Source organism: Orbilia oligospora (assembly GCF_000225545.1).
Source record: "Orbilia oligospora ATCC 24927 unplaced genomic scaffold scaffold00080, whole genome shotgun sequence".
In the NCBI taxonomy this organism is placed as follows: domain Eukaryota; kingdom Fungi; phylum Ascomycota; class Orbiliomycetes; order Orbiliales; family Orbiliaceae; genus Orbilia; species Orbilia oligospora.
Genome location: NW_011645637.1, coordinates 836,869 through 852,278, shown reverse-complemented (window position 1 = coordinate 852,278; position 15,410 = coordinate 836,869). Strand labels below are relative to the sequence as shown.

The 15,410-nt window shown below is 45.2% G+C and overlaps 5 protein-coding genes across 5 annotated transcripts; 3 read left to right on the top strand and 2 right to left on the bottom strand.

The window, feature by feature from the left end:
• Positions 1 to 2,817: 2,817 nt before the first annotated feature.
• AOL_s00080g237 (uncharacterized protein) lies at positions 2,818 to 5,232 on the top strand (the record flags this gene model as incomplete). The annotated part of the gene is made up of 5 exons (XM_011124612.1): positions 2,818 to 3,089; positions 3,203 to 3,305; positions 3,378 to 3,678; positions 3,736 to 4,277; positions 4,336 to 5,232. 5 exons carry the CDS (start codon positions 2,818 to 2,820, stop codon positions 5,230 to 5,232), a joined length of 2,115 nt encoding a protein of 704 aa, XP_011122914.1.
• A 652-nt stretch (positions 5,233 to 5,884) lies between these two features.
• Positions 5,885 to 6,886, top strand: AOL_s00080g236 (uncharacterized protein; the record flags this gene model as incomplete). Its single annotated transcript, XM_011124611.1, has 4 exons — positions 5,885 to 5,901; positions 6,344 to 6,638; positions 6,706 to 6,783; positions 6,854 to 6,886. 4 exons carry the CDS (start codon positions 5,885 to 5,887, stop codon positions 6,884 to 6,886), a joined length of 423 nt encoding a protein of 140 aa, XP_011122913.1.
• A 1,281-nt stretch (positions 6,887 to 8,167) lies between these two features.
• On the top strand, positions 8,168 to 9,753 carry AOL_s00080g235 (uncharacterized protein; the record flags this gene model as incomplete). Its single annotated transcript, XM_011124610.1, has 2 exons — positions 8,168 to 9,470; positions 9,545 to 9,753. The coding sequence occupies 2 exons, from the start codon at positions 8,168 to 8,170 to the stop codon at positions 9,751 to 9,753; spliced, it is 1,512 nt and encodes a 503-aa protein (XP_011122912.1).
• A 466-nt stretch (positions 9,754 to 10,219) lies between these two features.
• AOL_s00080g234 (uncharacterized protein) lies at positions 10,220 to 11,544 on the bottom strand (the record flags this gene model as incomplete). Its single annotated transcript, XM_011124609.1, has 5 exons — positions 10,220 to 10,895; positions 10,973 to 11,070; positions 11,129 to 11,199; positions 11,301 to 11,382; positions 11,485 to 11,544. 5 exons carry the CDS (start codon positions 11,542 to 11,544, stop codon positions 10,220 to 10,222), a joined length of 987 nt encoding a protein of 328 aa, XP_011122911.1.
• A 619-nt stretch (positions 11,545 to 12,163) lies between these two features.
• Positions 12,164 to 13,059, bottom strand: AOL_s00080g233 (uncharacterized protein; the record flags this gene model as incomplete). Its single annotated transcript, XM_011124608.1, has 2 exons — positions 12,164 to 12,847; positions 12,946 to 13,059. The coding sequence occupies 2 exons, from the start codon at positions 13,057 to 13,059 to the stop codon at positions 12,164 to 12,166; spliced, it is 798 nt and encodes a 265-aa protein (XP_011122910.1).
• Positions 13,060 to 15,410: the final 2,351 nt, after the last annotated feature.

Here is a 15,410-nt window from a genome sequence, read left to right as displayed (position 1 = left end):
TCGTGTGCCGTGTATGCGAGGTGCCATACCCTTGGTGGTTAATCTTGTGATAGATATATGCGCAAGCACTAGAGGTCTCGCTCCTGTTTGTAATTTGCCTCCTATATGCACGAAGTATTTCTACTATCTCCCATTAATGCATTTGAATAACCGTCGGCGAAGACTTCAGGAATGTCGATATGGGAGCCGCCGTCAAAACGCCCCAATAGCTTTCAAACCCCATCAATGGCTATATTCCGATGAGTGGGGCAAGACGGCGTGTCCTAGCGCCCGCGCCTTCGTTTATCTGAAAGATTTTGATCAACATCGATGGAAAGCGGTTCGTTAGAGTTCCGCGGATCCGGGGTTTATGCAGTATCTCTCCTTTAATATAAAACTTAACTCGAGGGGTTGTACGGCAAGCCTTTGTTTGCCTCAAGGTGATAAGCGATATATTAATTAAAATTGTAACATCGAAATGATATGTTTGCCGTGTTTCCTGTCAAAGCCGGGAGGTTTAACAAAGACGGTAGACACACGTGTCCAGACATGAAGCACCATGGACAAGGAGGTTGAAGGACAATGGTGTGCGAGGAGGTGGATAAGGGTAGGGGTAGCATAGGTTTTGCGGCTGCAGGAGGAGCACGGGGAAACGGACGGCAGTGTCATGTACACGTCTAAATGAGCAGGATCATAGACCCAGAATGAACCTAGCTGGGAGCAGGCTCATGCTCGGTGTTACATCATTATTTAATTCTATCACTGCAGAGCTAACTTTCGTCAGATAGTGTGGCTTTCGCTCTAAGCTAAGGCCTCGTATATTTCACCACCATTTGCACACATTGTATTGATTTTGAGGACAAATTGCAAATTGGAGTCGATTGAGGCGAACACGAGCCTCGGGTTCGGGGGAGCTATGATGGCGAGAGAGTGGGTTCGAGGCTAGGAGCGGCCTCGTATTCTGCCGACTTTATACAAGGGTATACTGACATTATGTCATAAAACTAGTGTTAAACTCCGAATATCATCAAACCATGCACATGAGTGTGGTAGTATGGAATGCCCATCTAATAATTCCTGAACTAACGAACAAAAAAAAAGATTCTATGTATCTGTTTGAGTATATCGCCGATGCTACACTAAATCAGGTTGGTATGCTGAGTAGGGGACATCATTGCAATGTGAACTCTAAGCCCAAACTTCAGGTGCATGGTCTGGGCCGCTGGATTGATTCATTGTTAAGATAAAGGATTATATATATCTGGCTATTCAGCCCTGATCCCAAGACTGGTCTCGTATGTTCGATCAAGCACCTTATAATAAGCTTGAGGCCAGACAACTGCTATAGTTTAACCCATCAGTCTATTCCATCGCCAAACTAAGAGTACACCTCTTTTTTAAATTTTGTTTTTCTCATTACAATTTTTTACATATTTCGAAAAAGCTCCCGGCCCGTCGTAGCAGATCAGTACTAGCTCGAGGTGCTCAAAGAAACAAACTATAAGCTAGCCGTTGACACAAATTGGTGGTTAGAGATGGATACCGATGCACCTATCGACAAGCCACTATCCCCAGACGCTGATACTCCAAAACCTGACCCCCTCAAGTCAAGTAGCGCGAGTAAATCCTGATACGTCGGCGCCATGGTCGTTCTATTCTGGCGCAAGAGCCCTGGAACACCCATTTTAATCCATTGGTATGATTGGCTAATTGCATTCAAAGGTATTTTATATCTGTATCCTATTCAGATGTACCTCTTTCTTCTAGAGACTTATCAAATGCTGATCACAATCTTGAAATATGGACAGACCGTATATCGAAACTCGTTGATAACGTCTCACCTCCTATCTGCTAGTTACTCTCTATCAACATAACTCATACGCTGTAGTACTATCTATAAGCCAACCGATGCCTATTCGCCATGCACTCAAATGGGGGAAGTCAAGGCATAATAGTATATATATATATCGATCTCGAGCGAGAGATTCTATTTAATGTAGTCTTAAGCTCGCCTGTCTCGATCTCATCATTGTATTGTGCATTTGATGCTACCGTTCTGTTGTTTCAGAAATACTTTAATGTCTGGGTACGAGACTAGTCTTAACCGGTCTCGTTGGTCTTAACCTCTTTTTTCTTCCCATTATATTGGTTACAAAATGTTATGAGCTTGAATGTTTCTTGTACCTCCACAACACAGTTTGGGAAACGAGACTGAATCGGCCCCACTAATGTGTTGCCTCTCTTAAAATGCAACAATTTCCTTTCGAGACATAACCAAGGTGTGACATTATGAATAGAATTCCGAATATTCCGAATTTCCTCTTCATAGAAAAGGAGCTCTGTAAACTAAAACTTGGGACGATGTAACCGCCCCTAAAAACATTTCCTTTCTTATAGCCTCGAATACACCCTTCTTAGAACAACTGCACTTTCTATTGTTATACAGAGACATTTGGAACCTGAGATTGCATTTGCAGGTATGGTGGCGCCGTGTGGCCATTCAAAGCTTGTGGCTCAACACTTGTTTGACAGGCATGCGCAACACATTATTGGTAATTGGTTGATCTCGCGCGCGACTTTGAACCGAAGCTATTCTTCTTCCAACTCCTCCTCTAGACCAACCCACAAAACCATTCCCATCTCCCATCTCCCATCAACATCATCAACATCAACCCACTTTCAGCAACCCTTCTCACTACTCTGCCAGACTACTGCTGAATATAGTGTTTGCTTCTTGACTAAACCTCTTTTCTCTGCTTCGTCTTTCTGAAGACATTGCCTCTCTACTCCTGCTCGATAGTTGAAGTCATCCCAGCTCGGGTTTCGCGACTTGCAACGATGGGCGGAACCAACCTAGTTTACGAACCGGCTTCAACGCCAGCTGGCCCGTCCCAGAAGAAACGGGTCGCATACGTAAGCTACCTCTTCTATATCCTCTATGATGGCTATACAAATGTTAGAAGTACCTTGATTAACCTTTTCGTCCCCGTTTCCAGTTTTACGATTGTAAGCTACAGCCTTTTGTCCCAAATCCGATCTTCGGAAGCCACTCCTCCACCAACTTTGTCCCAATACACCGCTGGTACTTTTAGATCAATGGCTAACGACAGGTAATCTTGTTTGTCTGCCGAATAGCTGATGTCGGGTAAGCTTGGGTTTCCTCTTCTACGTTTATCAGTGGTATCAGGGCACCCAAATTTATTTCTAATTTTTTTGTTCGCAGTAACTATGCCTACGTTGCTGGGCACCCAATGAAGCCACACCGTATCAGGATGACACATTCCCTGATCATGAACTATGGATTGTATAAGAAAATGGAAATCTACGTAAGTCTCTTATACCCTCATTCATCTAATGTCTACTTCCAACATTAACCCGTTGCCCCTTCTTACTTTTAGAGAGCCAAGCCTGCCACCCGAAAGGAGATGGCTCAGTTCCATACTGATGAATACGTCGATTTCCTCTGGAAGGTGACACCGGATAACATGGACCAGTTCACCAAGGAGCAGACGAAATACAACGTCGGAGATGATTGCCCGGTTTTTGACGGACTGTTCGAGTTCTGCGGTATATCCGGTGGCGGTAGTATGGAAGGAGCTGCTCGCTTAAATCGAGAAAAATGCGACATTGCCATTAACTGGGCTGGAGGTCTACATCACGCCAAAAAGAGCGAGGCCAGTGGCTTCTGCTATATTAATGGTATTTATCTCATATTAATAACTAGCCGCCGGCTAAACGCAGACTAACTTTTCGTAGATATTGTCCTGGGAATCATTGAGCTCCTGCGGTATAAGAAGCGGGTACTATATATTGACATCGACGTCCACCATGGAGATGGAGTCGAAGAAGCGTTTTACACGACGGATCGCGTTATGACGGTTTCCTTCCACAAGTACGGCGAATATTTCCCCGGAACCGGAGAACTAAGAGATATTGGTGTCGGGCTTGGCAAATATTATGCGGTCAACTTTCCCTTGAGGGATGGTATTACAGATGAAACCTATAAATCGATTTTTGAGCCGGTTATAGGTGCTGTTATGCAATGGTACCAACCGGAAGCTGTTGTTCTTCAATGCGGTGGCGACAGCTTGAGTGGTGACCGACTCGGTTGCTTCAACCTGTCTATGCGCGGCCACGCTAACTGTGTGGGATTTGTTAAGAGCTTCAATTTACCAGTACTTGTACTTGGAGGAGGAGGATATACGATGAGGAATGTGAGTAGGACTTGGTGCTACGAGACGGGTGTCTTGGTTGGCCAGAACCTTACACCAACACTACCATACTGCGATTTCTATGAAGTAAGTTGGATTCTTTGTTGGCTATATTTTGAGGTAAATTACTAACTTTTGCGGCTAGTACTTCGGGCCCGATTATGAACTTGATGTTCGACCGTCCAATATGGAGAACCTGAATTCTAAGGAGTATCTCGATAAGATACTAGCCTCCGTCATCCAGAATCTCGAACGCACGAAGGCGGTTCCATCCGTACAACTTACTAATGTGCCAATGGACCATGAACGCTATAGAGAGGAGCAGGAAGCAGCGATGGACGACCATGAGGAAGACACACACGCCGATACAAGGCATTTACCTCGCCAAGCCGACAAAAGAATCATCCATCCGATGGAGGATTCTGACTCCGAGGAAGAAATGGAGCGTTTCATCGCGAATAAGCGAAACAGGCGACGTCACAAGGACGTCGACCTTGATACGCCTGGTGGAAATTCGCGTACCCCTGGGTCCGGGGCTATCACGCCAGCTGGGAAATCGGGGCCCGCTAGCGATAGTGGTGCCATTCCTGCGATCACGGAACCCGAAGAAATGGCAGTCGACGACGGCGAGCTGGCTGACGTCGAGGAAGATGCCGTCGACAAAATGGACACCGACGATGTTTTGACGCCGGCACCTCCGGTTGTCACGTCGAACCCTGTGCTTGCGTCGACCGCAGTCACCCCGGCGGAGGGCGGTACGCCGGTGGTGGTTAATAGCACCGCCGACAATATCAAGACGGAGGCATCGGCCGAGGTGGATATGCAGGATGCCGACCACCTGGAGGTGGCAGAGACGCCCGTTGGGGATGTCACTGCCACCGAGCAGGTGAAGGCAGACACGTCGGCGCCAGCTGGGGACGTCGAGGGGGCCAAGGAGCCCAAAGAGGAGGTAGACGGGGAGGCCACCACGGCCAAAGCCAAAACCCCAGAACCTACCGAAGATCAGGAGAAGGGGAAGGAGGCCGGGCCTGTCGAGGCCTAGGCGGTCTCTGACACGCCCGGCCTTGGGGAGGGGGTAAATGGGGGTGGATCTTCCGGAAGCTCCACTGATAAGTGGAGACGGAGGACCTGGAAGGTTGCGAAGGGTGCGGGGTGCGGGGTTAGGGGGGGGCGAAGGAGGGGTGGTTGAAGTGGAGGGGTGGAGGGGGTGGGGGTGTTCTGTTCTACTTCTACATTCTTCTGTATTATATGGCGTTACGAATAGCCAAGGTTTCTTTTATATATGCGGACCATTAATGGAACGGCGCGGTGCATTTTTTACCCTGAAACTGCCTACTTAATTATACTGTAATTCCGTAACCTACCGCCGTTCTCGTTCCCATCATTTTGGTGTAGTTGATTTGGTTACGTTCCCGAGAGCACGAGGGAAGCGATTGCCAAGATATATCACATGACCAACAAGTACTTTTGGGTAGCCCTAACTTCGAGCCCTCGCTTGCAATACCGTATTTAGACTAGCCTTAAACAGAATGTGTCCCTCAACACATTGGAAGTACACCAAAATTTGCTTGCCCAGCTTCGACTCTCTAGCTTTGCACGACAAGTTTCACGACATCACTACTCATCAATCCCATCACCAAATCTACCCATCCTATATCACCGAAAACTTCCGGTTTTAATACACATCAGTCACAATGTCGGCAAAGAGAGGGTAGGTTTTTGTTCCCTTCGCATCGAATCAGTTTTGGAGGGTTGGAGGGTTGGGGTGGATCTTGGTTGAGAGTCCTTCTGGGCATTTGGGGAGGATTGGCGACGCTGCTACTTCTGCTTCTGGCGAACTGCCGTTATGGATACCGTGGGAGGACTCTACGGTTACTGTTGATCATACGGGGAGCAAAGAGATGGATACGGTGGATAGATGGATCACAAATTATCGTATGGAATCACTGTCAACAAGGATGACCTAAAAGGGATTTAAAAAATGGATGTTACCGATTGATACGAGCTTGGATTTACGGCATCCAGGGAGTGGCACCAAAAGCAGAAGCAGAAGTAGAAGCGGCAGAATCTTCAACTGGATCCCCATAACCCTCGCCAGATCTCATTTCAACATGTTGAGAAATAAGAAGTATCAATGCTAACGCCCACCCCAGTAAAGGTGCCGCAGGCAACAAGCTCAAGATGACTTTGGGTCTCCCAGTCGGAGCCGTCATGAACTGCGCCGACAACTCCGGTGCCCGAAATCTGTACATCATCGCCGTCGCCGGTGCAGGTGCCCGTCTTAACCGTCTCCCCGCTGCTGGTGTCGGTGACATGGTCATGGCCACTGTCAAGAAGGGAAAGCCAGAATTGAGGAAGAAGGTCATGCCCGCCGTTGTTGTTAGGCAGAGTAAACCTTGGAGAAGACAGGATGGTGTTTATCTGTACTTTGAGGATAACGCTGGTGTGGTATGTTTTGATATCCTTTTTATTCGGACTTTGAGGGGGGAGACAGAGAGACTGACGAAATTTTTAGATTGTCAATCCGAAGGGAGAAATGAAGGGCTCTGCTATTACTGGACCTGTTGGAAAGGAAGCTGCGGACTTATGGCCTGTAAGTTCTTGTATTCGTCCCCAAAAAAAACAAAACAGATATGTATCAAATGCTAACTGGGATATAACAGCGTATCGCGAGCAACTCCGGTGTCGTGATGTGAGGTTCTGTTTTGTAATGTCCGTTCTCTGCTTGCTATTTCCTTTATTACTACTACTTTTATACACCTTTATTCCTCCTTTGTATATCTTCTTTGAGCATATCGATACGACTCTTTTTTTCCGTCCTGGCCCTCCCCCTTTTCCTTATTATCACTACCACCAAATACTACTACCAGCTGCTGCTACAACTACCAGGATGCATTATACTACGTGGGGAGGGGGTTTCGCTTTGTCTACTCTACGATAGGATGGATGGATGATGGATGACGGAGGAGGTGTTACATTGTTTTTCCTAGCTAGTATCTTTCGCTATGGAGGGAATATCACCGTACTCTTTTACTGATCTGGTATGAAGGAGGGGAGGATGGTTATGCTCGGTGTATTTATATAAGTACTGGGCTGGTGTTCTCTTTTTCTTTTTTTTCTTTTTTTTTTTTCTCTTTGCTGGATGATAATAGTAGTGATAGACGAATTCATTCATTTATGAGAACAGCAGCCGTTCCCTGTGATTCTTGTTGTAGTGGCTCTAGATGCCAAGTTCGGAGACAATCATAAGTACCCTGCACTGTCGCCATGGTTGAAAGCTGCTGGTGTTCTTTCTGGTTGAATCAACGTTACATCCATTTCCTCGGCCAACCTCCAACTTCAATTTCAACCTCATTCCAACTTCGATCCAACTCTAAATCTCTATCATCATCATCATCGACTTCACGCCTCTCCTCCACCTTTCGGAGTCCAAGATCTAGCCAATTGCAGCTCCTCCAACTCATGCCGGGGTCTGTCCGCACCCGGATGGCTTGAAATCTGGTACAGCCACGCCACACACCACTCAAATTGATTGACCAACCCTTAGCTAAACCTCCTTAAGCTTACCAGATACTTCGAAACCCGTGATGAAAAGGGAGCACCTCCTGAGTGTTAACTAAAGCAGGAAAGCAGTCTCTGACCAAGCTGCTTTTCCGGCTTCTCCAAGCCATATATTCGAAAACGATGTTTTAATTCTTGATAACTTCACTATTCACGTTGCATTGTTATTGTCACTCCTTACTCGCCTCATTCGCCATCTTTATATATCTGACACGGGTATCGTATATAACGTATCATCACGAACAGAGAATACTCTCATACGTCATTGTTTTTTTAGAAACATTCTATCGACTGCTACAACGGATAGCCTGTCTCAAGGAGGAAACAGTCGATACTGGCCGTCAATGGTGGGCCCTTGAAGCGAACCTTGACTTTCGTGATATACTTGTTATCAACACAACAAACAATCATCAATAATGCCCTCCCTTTACTCCGTCCTCTCACCACTCCTCTGCATCCTCACCGTCGTCTCTATTCTCTCTACAACAGGCCTATATATCTACCCGCTCCTTTTGAACTGCAGTTATCCTAACCCAAACGCCCCCTTCCGACTCCTCACCCTTGCGGATCCGCAGCTCGAAGGCAATACGTCAATCTACTCTTCCCGTTATGCTTCTTCCCCACCATGGATCCGTTCCCTCCGTCGCTTTCGAAAAACCCTCGACCTCTGGGGAAATGATCACTATCTCGCCCATATCTACCGTACATTACATACCACCGTCCCCGCATTAACTAGGTTGCTTCCATTCCTGCCGCAGGGGATGCCATCACCTACACATGTTACAGTTCTTGGCGATCTCATCGGATCCCAATGGATCAGTAATACCGAGTTTAACTCCCGGGGTAATCGGTTTTGGAATACGGTTTTTCCTACGGCGAGAAGGTTACCACCGAGGGCTCTTACAGAGTCAGGAAGGATACCGAAGACGATATATCCGTTGATTCAATGGCCATACACGTTGATTAATGTGGTTGGGAACCACGACATTGGGTATTCTGGGGATATCAGACCGGATTTGATCCAACGGTTTGAAGAGACATATGGCCCGGTGAACTATGAATTTACAATTCCCTTTCCTGAGATCAATGTTTCCAAATCCGTTGATGGCGGTCCTCCACAAAACGTCACGATAAACCCGACTCTAAGAATTATAAATCTTAACAGCTTAAATATCGATTCACCTGCCCGGGACTATGATATTCAAATGCAAACATACAATTTCATGAATAAGGTCTTTTCCGAAGATATCAACTGGGATGGATCCGTCGCCACAGTACTACTGACTCACGTTCCACTTCATAAACCAGCTGGAGTCTGTGTTGACCCGCCAATGGAGAAATATTATGAACCGAAATATGGGTCCTTGCTTAGGGAGCAGAATCATATCTCAAAGGGAGCGAGTGATATGCTACTCGGTGAGCTATTTGGAATCAGAAGAGCTGGAGAGGAAAATATTGGGGAAGGGAAAGAGATGGGTATTATCCTAACAGGACATGATCACGAGGGATGTGATACTGTGCATTGGTTTGGTAAAAACGATGAAGAGCAGAAGAAAGAAGGGGAAGAGAAGATATGGAAGAGTGCGAAGTGGGGTGATAGAGATGGCAGGGTTGGACAAGGGGAGAAGTGGGTTAGGGAGGTTACGGTTAGGAGTATGATGGGGGAGTTTGGAGGAAATGCGGGGCTGACAAGCGCTTGGTTTGATGAGAAGACTATGAGTATGTCCCACCCATTTTTTTTTGTTTTAAGGAATGGAAAGAAGAAGAAACTAATTGCGTTTTTTTTATATCAGGCTGGAGATTTGAATATTCTTCATGTCCAGTTGGCATTCAGCATTTCTGGTGGACGGTCCATATCGTGGATTTTATTACGATGGTGCTTGCTGTAGTGGTGGGGATTATGGCGGCTGTCGGGGCTGATGGAAGAAAGAAGGTACCGAAGGTTGTTGTTACTAAGGCGAATGGGAGTTCGAAGGGTATTAAGGAGAAAAAGGTGCAGTGAGGACATCTACTTCCTTCCCTTGCATCGCATAAGCATATCGGAGGAGAGGATTTTAGGTACCTATATATTAGCATTTGAGCATTTAGATGATATTTGAAGTTCGATACGGGACTGATGGGATGATAAACATCCTTAAATACACAGCATAGCAGTTTTGATTTTTCTACTTCGAATAGTTTAGCATATTTTTGGCGATTTAGTAGATTTATGGAAGCAATTCGGAAGTTACCTTCGTCCTTATTTAAATGCCTATGAATATCGAATCCGAACGGTGTATACTACACCCAAGTACCTACTTAGGTAAACTTGATGGGAATAAAAGATGCTGAGAATGATAAATAGCATTGCACGCCCACCCATGGCATCATCTATCAGAAGTGTGCATTATAATATAATACAGCATGCTATCTTCCCCACTCGGGAGTGCTAGTATATTTCAATATGACAGCCGGGGTAAAAAAAATGTTTACTCCTCCATTAAATCCCCTTCCTCCTTGATTCCATTAACAGCACTGGCACATGACATGCCAGCCTGTCTATCCACCATGCCCACCAAAGCCGTAACGATATTCTCTTCGATCCCTCTCTTACCCACGTCTTCCAAGTGTTTCTTCGGATCTAACTTGCCCACATACCTGGTCTTCAGCTCCTGGGCGCTCAGTCCACCTTCCTCTTCTACACGTTTCGTATACTGTTCCGCCAGTCCTACCATCTTCTCCATTCTAACCACATTCTCTTCATCCGCCTTCTTGAAATCCGGCATCTCCAACGCGGCTGTCCAAACATTCTTATGTAAGTTCATAAGCATATTCTCCTCCAACGGAGTTTTCCTATAATTTATCGCGATGGAGTAATAATGTCGGTTTAAACCGTGAACGAGCGCCTGAACAGAGGGTTTTTGGAGGTATCCAAGATTTGAAGTTGATTGACGGGGTTCTTGGCCCATCATTAGGGATTGTGGGTTTATGAGACGGAAAGCATCGATTACGACTTTGCCTTTAACGGATTGAATGGGGTCGATGACGACGGCTACGGCGCGAGGGGTGAGTTGTTCGAAGGATTGTTGGGTGTTTATGTCGACGGAGGAGAGCCAGCAGCCGAAACCAGGATGGGAATGGTACCAGCCTACTACTGTTTCGTGTCTGTATATGACACACGGATAATGGGTTAGCTGTATGTGGTGAGATTGGAAGGTAAGGAGGGGTTGAGGGGAAGGTACCGTCCGGTTTGACGGAGCATATCCATCATTTTGGTTTGGAAGACAGGATCGACGGCTTCGACGGAGACGCCGGTACCGCTTTGGGGCATTGCGAAGACCTGTGGTTGATTGGTTAGTATGGTTTGGAGGTGGAGGGGATGTAGTAGGACAGCATACATCAACTACTCTGACGGTGTAATCGTCCACGAATTCTCCTAGCATCAGACCCATGACTTCCATCGGAACACCTAAAGACAGGGGAAAAAACACGTTGTGTGAGCTTCGATACTATAGGTAATCTTCGTATATCGATGGATAAATGGGTAGTGTAGGTGGAGGAAACGCATACCAGCCCTTCCGTGCCGTAACATCTTCAACAAAGCTAGAGATGAAATATACACCGTCTCGGAGTTATCAATCGCAGGAGCATCCTATTCCGTTACATCCATCGTATCATGTTAGTCTTTCGCTTTTTTTGTTGAAGCATGCGATGAAATAGATGATAAAGCAGTCGGACGACGAGGTTTACGCACGACGCCTGGAGCTGGACCACCCATGCCCCCGCCGGGGAACATGCGACTTAATCTTTCCATCGCGGTAGATGTGAGGTGTAGTTGGTAGTTAGGAGGTGAGGTGGGTTAGATGGTGATGATATTATATGTGGTATTCGATGGAGGTGAGTGATGAGGCGTCGTAGAGGATGGATTTGGTGGGTGTGTGCTTTGTTGGAGGCGAGTTTGGGAGCTTGCTAAGCTGGAGTTGAGTGGACGTGATGCTGCTGCTGGGAAAAAGCAAAAGTCAACGCAACACATGTGAGGTGTGGTATGTATTATTTCACCCAACTTGTACTTCCTAGATTCTACGCTAGGTCTTGGTTTTCTTCTTATTGCATTGTTAGGTATTTTGTCGAAGAGATGAATTTCTATTTGAATAGTAAGGGTCTCATTCAGCACCAATATTAAACATAGAATATTGGTTCATTATGTAAACCGGTTTCGTTCCCAGTATAAAACCGTCAGGTCTAAGGGTAGGTAATGTGTGGTAGTTGGGAAATATCGCCGCCATTTTCAGGGCTAGCTTCAAGATTTCATATACATTGTAAGACCCGTCTTACTTCCAGATGGAATAACTAGTGGATATCGGTACCTAGATAATATTGTAGAACGGATTTGTATACAGTATTCTCGTAGGCATAATCGGAGATTGGCACGGCTAGTACATCGTCCACCCTCCACTAACATTAATCGTCTGGCCACTGACCCATCTACTTCCCTCCCCTGCCAGCCAGACTACAACATCGCTGACTTCATCCTTTGTTCCAAATCTCTGTTCAACTGGTGTATCCTCCTTCTGCCTCCCCTTAATCCTTTCGGGAATACTATCTAGCATATCTGTTTGTATGGGTCCACAGGCAATTGCATTGACTGTCGTCCCATTGGTTCCCAACTCCGCGGCCCAGGATCTTGTAAGTCCTTCCAAAGCTGCCTTAGAAGAACAATATAGGGAAAGACCTGAGAACCCGGACCTACCGGCTACTGATGATATGTTTATTATTCGTGAGTTTGAGGGAAGGTATGGGAGAGAAGCTTTTAGGAGTAACATGGGAGCGAGGATGTTGAGAGTGTAAGTGTCTGTAAAGTCATTTTCGGTTATCTCTGATACGGGGAGGCCAATTTGAACGGCAGCATTGTTGACGATTATGTTGATATGATTACTGGGAGAAAGGATTAGGGATTTTTGTATTATGTCGGGAAAACAAGTAGGATCACGGAGATCTGCTTGGATTGCGATGCTGGAGGGGTTGGAGCTGTTGAGGCTGTGGGGGAGGGAGGATATTTCTTTTATGATGTTGTTGGCAGCATTTGTGGAAGAGTGGGAGGCGTAAATTATTACTACCTGTTTATTGTAGATATGGGATTAGGAACTGGAGGTTTTCGGATTTTAAATTTCTTGAGGATAGGAAGTTTGAATGCAGAACATTGATATAGTGGTACCTTTGCACCAGCCTTGGCTAATGCTAGGGCCATGTCGGCACCAAGACCCCTAGAGCCGCCGGTTACGATTGCAACTTTCCCTTCTAGGGAAAGTGGTATGGATTCTGATGCCATTTTCTCCCGGAGTTATCAATATTCTATATCGATCAAATGTGTTTTTTTTGAATTTGAATTGCCGGTTTGTTTTGTGGTCGTTGAAAGGGCAAAATTCAAAGGTGGATTGATCGATTTTTTAGAGTGTTGGAGAAAGTGCGTTGCGGTGTTGGATTCAGAATATGATGTAACGTAGCTCTCGATTCGATTCGATTCTTTGGTGATGTCGAAACGAAGTTCGAATTGTCTGCGTAACTCGAGGGAGATATCTCGGAAGTGCTATCTCTTGTAGAAACTTCTCGAAGCCTCGTTTCTGCTGGAGATATTGAATTTTCGGTGTATATTGACAGGTTTTATGTTAGCCTTGAAAGTATGTACACATCCAAGATGCGGAGATTGGCTTACAATTAGTAATATTATACGCTGTATTGGTGTTTGAGCCATATGTTTGTCCAGTAACGCCGTGGGAGGCACCTGCCAGCATTGGCTTGATTTGATTTTCGGTAAATGTGGTCCGAGTGCACGAGTGCTTTGTATGCTTTGTTTTATAATCGTGGGGAGGGATTATCGACATGTTATGCAGGTTCTATTCCCTCGCATAATAGTGACTCGATTCCCGCAATTTAGGACATGTATATAAGCCACGGACGTTTTTGAATCTAAACTTGTCTGGCTTGGGAATACTGCGGTTTTTGTTATTCTATCGCAGGTGATACTGGTCGAATACCCCGCGGATCCGTCCGTAACTTTCATACTTAGGTATACTATGGCTAGTTGTAGAAAATCCGTCAGACGATCGATTTCAATAACGTCCGATCTTTCAGATTTGGTAGTATACACTTAAGTATATATTTATATGATCAACTACGCCAAAAGGAAAGTAGTGTAGACTACGTACACGTTGATATGCAAGTGTATCAATAATATAAGGTATCTATTGTTTGATATCCAGCAATATATCAAAATAATGGATCCGTATCAAACGGGAACTCGCGAATACCCGTGCGCGTGCAGGGTCTTATTAATACCTATCGCATTAAAGTGTCCAGGTGGATACAGATCGGAACAGCTGACATGATATATATACCTATTCACTAATATAGGTTTCTCAAATGTCATCGATAAACAAAAATGACAGCCTTCACATTCCGACCAACGTCTCGAGGAGTCCAGGCAAAAAAAGTGGCAAGGATGTGGGTGAATGCCAAAGTTGATGTTTGACCACGGCAGCACTTACATTAGAGGTTGAGCGAGCGAGGAGTGTGACATGGATTCGTGCTTGGGTTTCCACCTGTCTCTGATTGGCTGGACGCAAGCGTTTTTCGGTATACTTACGCTTGCTGTTTAGTGTTTTTTTTTTGTTTGGGAAATTTCATGCCAATTACCTAGTTGGCCCCACCAGGCTCTCCCTCTTTTAAATTTATGTACAGAGTATCTGCGGCTTTCACACCTTATTTAGAACTTGCTCGAAGATTTACTTTCCACGTTAGCATTTTGGTTCCACTATTGGTCCAAGAAGATATTTATCTAAATAATATTGTAGATTTACTGTTTTTTTTGACATATATTTTTTTAATATATTTTTTTAGACGTAGGGCTGGGATAAATCAGCCTTTTGGTTTGTTTTTCATCGGATGGTAAACACCACAATATTTGATTCAGGGTTGCGCGACAAAACACTTGTAGGTGTCATAATATACTGGGAGGCGACAGACAATTCAAGGGTAATAATTTGGATCCCATGGATCTGATCTGGGCCGATATTTTAATCTCAGGTATTCTCATGGTGTGCAGTATATACTTTATTGTAATCATATCGTTTTACTATTTAATATCCTCGCCGGTATCTGTCAAATATGCGTCTGGATACTTATTTCAAGCTTCATGTGTGGTACTTATAATACACCGATACAAACAATGACAGCCCTGAGATAATGTATCCACTCCGAATCCGACGGGAATTTAGAAAGGAAAAAAAGATATTCTGTATTGTATATAAAACTTGATCCCTTACCTCACATGCACTTAAAGCGGCTCGGCTCGATTGCTCAATACATCTTGTCTCGTGCTGCTTTAGGCCAGGCCAGTACAGTACATACTTACATACATAAGTACTTCCATGATACAGTGACACAGGCGTCCCGGTCTGCTACCTACCCGGATCGCTACTTTAACTTCTATTCTAGAAATTCGCCTCTTCCTGCTGTTTTTACCCGTCTTCATTCGACCTTCTCCCCGAGACTAATTATAATATATACATACTCCCATCGTGTGCACTTCTATGGTAAAAAGCCGTATATACGTTGGTTTTTCCTTAAAAAAAAAAAGAAAGGTTGCCGCAGAGCAAAAGAGCGTAGAGCGAACAGCAAAAA